This window comes from Manihot esculenta, chromosome 6 (assembly GCF_001659605.2).
Source record: "Manihot esculenta cultivar AM560-2 chromosome 6, M.esculenta_v8, whole genome shotgun sequence".
Lineage (NCBI taxonomy): Eukaryota > Viridiplantae > Streptophyta > Magnoliopsida > Malpighiales > Euphorbiaceae > Manihot > Manihot esculenta.
In genome coordinates this window covers 1,730,817-1,734,981 of record NC_035166.2, presented here as the reverse complement: position 1 = coordinate 1,734,981, position 4,165 = coordinate 1,730,817, and the positions used below count along the sequence as shown (strand labels likewise).

Below are 4,165 nucleotides of genomic sequence, written 5' to 3'. Positions count from 1 at the left end.
ACCTGTAGGAGTACAAGGACTCTGCTGAGCTGAAGGCCAAGATTGAACAGGCCTGCGAAGCGCGACTTGCGGAGTACAAGGACTCTGTTAAGCTGAAGGCCAAAGTTGAGCAGGCCTGCGAAGCTCAACTTGCGGATTACAAGGCTTCTAATGCAATGAAAGAAGAACATACAACTTAACCTTCTGCATGTTTGCCTCCGGGTTCAATCAAGGCCTGAAGGCAGCCAGGGATGCCCCCTCCACTCCGTAGGCAAACCTTCGAGCTCCCAAAGTCGATTCTGACAGCGAGGAGGTGCGCTACGGAGAGGATGACAACCCGCTTCCTAAAGGAGCTCCTCCCTCGCCAGCTGGACTGCAAGGAAAGATAGTGTAAACAAGCCCTTGAACGACCTTGTTAGTTTGGGCTCATCTTCTGCACCTTTAAATGAATAAATAAAGATGTTGCTTTTTCCACTTCATCTTTGTACTTTATTTTTTACCTTTATATTTTTGTCTCTTTACTTTGATGTTTGAATGTACGGCGACTTGGGAGCGCGTAGTTGATAATGAATGATATTCCACTTCGGCATATGTTTCATTTATACTTAGATTATATTTTGCTCAGACTGCTTACTGGCTTTGCTGATTTGCTCAAACCTTTTAAGACTTAAACCATTTTCTCCATCTGTCTTGCGAATTTCGTCTAACTTAACTTAATCATAAAAGCTTTAAGCTGAATGCCCACTTAGAAAATTTTAACTCGCTTAACTTTACTTAATCAATGGACCATGCTATCTTTTCTAGGACTTTGCAAAATGAACAAGCCCGGTGTCTTGCTGAGCTTTTGACTCACGAGTTTTTCTTATTTTCATGAGGGCATTTTCATCCTTTGCTCACGACCTCTTCAGTATTGCGAGCTCGGATATATGATACTCAAAATAATAACTTGTTTGCATAAGTGTCTTGTACGAGATGATTTTTTGGGTCTGTCCCTGCTGCAAGCTCCGATGTTTTATCCTTCTTGATGTAATCATCTGACAGAAATTTAGGGTTAAATTTCCTGAGCTGTGGGTCCCGCTGGGATGGGGAGCTCGGCCTTCTGTCGTTTTCTCTACTTAGTTTATTTTGTTAAGTGTTTGTTCATCATGAGCTAATCCGAGCTGCGACACTGCCCTTTTCTTTCATTTTTTGTGTGTTCTGCGTTTGTGGGCCTCTTCGAATAGGGAGCTCGGCTTTCTACTATCTCTTCCACACTTAGCTTTATTCTGCTTGGGTGTTTACATGTTGTGAGTCTGTCCGACCAGTGAGCCCGTCTGTTCATTAAGTTCGGGAGCTCGGATATTCATTTTTGGTTTTTAGGTGTCTCGAGCTCGTTACTGAGGTCAGACTCGCTTCCTTATTTCCGTGTTGGACCTTGCAAAGGCTGTATGTTAGTCTATCTGTTTATTTTCTTGTTTCACCTTAGCCTTTAGCGTCATTTTTTTTTTTGTCAACTTTTCCCTTCACATCTTAGTTTAATGGCGCTGGCAATTATTATCCGAGGCTAGTTACCGACCTCACTGGAGGCCAATTACCGACTGTAGCTTTGTCCTCATTGGCCTCTTACGGTATTCAGGCTCTTTGGCCTTACTGTCGCTTCTAGACTCTTTGGCCTTGCACGGGGTTCAAGCTCTTTAGCGTTACTGTCGCTTCCAGACTCTTTTGGCCTTGCTCAGGATTCAGGCTCTTTGGCCTTACTGTCACTTCGTCCTCTCAGCTAGGTTTTGCGGTGCTGGCGGTCATTTTCTGAGGCCACTCACCCACCTCACTGAAGGCTTCCATTTCTCTCAGCTCAGTTTTGTAGTGATGGCAGTCATTTTCTGAGGCCAGTCACCCGCCTCACTAAGGGCTTATTTCACTCTCAGCTAGGTTTTGTGGTGATGGGGGTCATTTTCTGAGGCCAGTCACCCATCTCACTGAGGGTTTCTATCCTTTTCAGCTCGGTTTTGTGGTGCTGGTGGTCATTTTTCGAGGCCAGTCACTCACCTCACTGAGGGCTTCTATCCCTTTCAGCTCGGTTTTGTGGTGCTGGTGGTCATTTTTTGAGGTTAGTCACCCACCTCACTAAGGGCTTCAGTGCCTGTTCTTTGTTTTTGAGAAATATATGTGACACATAGGATGATAATAATAGTCTTTCTCATTCATTCATATTTTCAGAGTACAAACGTTTTTAGAATGCATAGTATTACATTGTACGTATTTTAAGGAAAGTACCTCTTCAGATGTTGGATATTCCAAGCTTGAGGTTCCAGGTTCTCTTGTAGGTCTTCAATCTGGTATACTCCAGACTTGACAACTTTAGTTATCCTAAAGGGTCCTTCCTAGGTTGGTGTCAACTTTCCTACTGCTGCTCTTTTTCTCGTAGCTTCTAGTTTCCTCAGGGCTAGATCTCCAACCTTCAGGCTTCTTTCGCTAACCCTCTGATTGTAGTAGCGGGCTGCTTTTTGTTGATAAGCGGTAGTGCGCATTTGAGCTTCTTTACTGATCTCCTCCAGGACATCCAAATTACTTCTCAGCTTTTCACCGTTGGTATCTTCATTGTTGAACTGGACACAGTGAGAAGGGATTTGCAACTCGATGGGGACTACTGCCTCGGTGCCGAATGCTAGTGTGAATGGCGTTTCCTTTGTTAGCGTCCGAGGGGTAGTTCTGAACGCCTATAGGATGCTATTGAGTTTGGTCGTGTAATTCTCCTTTGCCCCATCCAGTCGCTTTTTTAATCCCTGAAGGATAGGTCAGTTCGTGACCTCCGTCTAGCCATTGGTTTGAGGGTGGGCCACCGAGGAGAACTTGTGCCAGATGTCCATGTTCCTTGTGAAATCCTTGAAGGTCTTGCAGTCAAACTGCTTGCCATTGTCTGAGATAAGCATCCTCAGTATCCCAAATCTGCAGATGATATTGCCCTAGACGAAATCTATCACTTTGCATGCTGTGATGGTGGGGATGGCCTCAGCTTCAGGCCACTTTGAGAAGTACTCCACAGCTACCATCACGAACTTCTTTTGCCCCGTAGTCTTAGGGAAAGGACCCAGGATGTCTATGCCCCACTGTGAGAATGGCCACGGGCTGGATATGCTAGATTAGGGTGTAGCTGGGATGTTGATAGCGTTGGCAAACCTTTGACATATATCGCATCTTTTGACAAATTCCTCTGCTTCTTTTTTTACTATGGGCCAGTAGTAACCTTGCCTGAAAATTTTGTTTGCCAACATACTTGCTCCTTCATGTGCTCCATAGACTCCCTGGTGTATCTCCTCAATCACCTTGGCTGCTTCCTCTAGACCCACACATTGAAGCCACGGGCTGGATTTCTCCCTCCGGTACAGAGTCCCCCTTACTGCTTGATAATTGGCAGCTGGGGCTGCAATTTTTCTCGCTTCAGCTTTTTCTTCAAGGAGCTTCCCATTTTCTAAGTACTCCAGTACGGGGTCATCCAGTTCTGCCCTTCATCGATCTGCATTATTACGACAGGCTTTTCAAAGGTGGGAATGTTGATATACTGTATGTATACTTCGTTCGGGAGTTGTTCCGGTTCTTCTTCAGACAACCGACTATGTAACGACCCGGAAATCCGGACCGCTACCGGCGCTAGGATCCAGATCGGCATAAGGCCGCCGGGACCCGTAGCAAGCCTACTATGCATCCTGTACAGCTGGTATAATCCCAAACATGATCCAACATAAGCATAAACTTTAAAACATAAAACTGTAAACTTTTTCTTTAACCCGTTTGACCTGTGTATGCACTATGACTGAACTCATAGAACCTCTAAGGTCAGCATACCCTATGTCAAACTCGGTCCATCACATGAAACAACATAAAATAAAACTCATGTACAAAGGGATTATCCAACTCGGGCCAAGCACAATATTATAACTCTGAACATATAACATAAGGTCATATTACAATACAACTCTTTTTACATCAATACATAAACTTAGATTACATCATGTCCACAACTACTCTATTACATAAGCATGACCATGGACGTATCCAGCTGATCTCCTGACTATCTCTGAACCTGCAAACCTGGGGTTAGGGGAGAGGGGTGAGCTAAAAAGCCCAGTGAGCAGAAACTAAAAACATTTGCTTTAATTCCACACTTTTTAGGTATATTATTATTCATTTTATTTATCAAATCATTTAA

The 4,165-nt window shown here is 44.2% G+C and overlaps 1 protein-coding gene across 1 annotated transcript; it reads right to left on the bottom strand.

The window, feature by feature from the left end:
- Positions 1-2,339: 2,339 nt before the first annotated feature.
- LOC110617319 lies at positions 2,340-2,872 on the bottom strand. Its single transcript, XM_043957463.1, has 2 exons — positions 2,766-2,872; positions 2,340-2,667 (listed from the first exon to the last, which is right to left on the bottom strand). The coding sequence occupies exons 1-2, from the start codon at positions 2,870-2,872 to the stop codon at positions 2,340-2,342; spliced, it is 435 nt and encodes a 144-aa protein (XP_043813398.1).
- Positions 2,873-4,165: the final 1,293 nt, after the last annotated feature.

Excerpts from the sequence above, each read along its gene's own strand:
- LOC110617319 (XM_043957463.1), bottom strand. The coding sequence starts at position 2,872 with ATGGCAAGCAGTTTGACTGCAAGACCTTCAAGGATTTCACAAGGAACA. Across the intron at positions 2,668-2,765 it reads AAACCAATGGCTAGACGGAG|AACTACCCCTCGGACGCTAA; the intron begins GTCACGAACTGA and ends ATAGGCGTTCAG.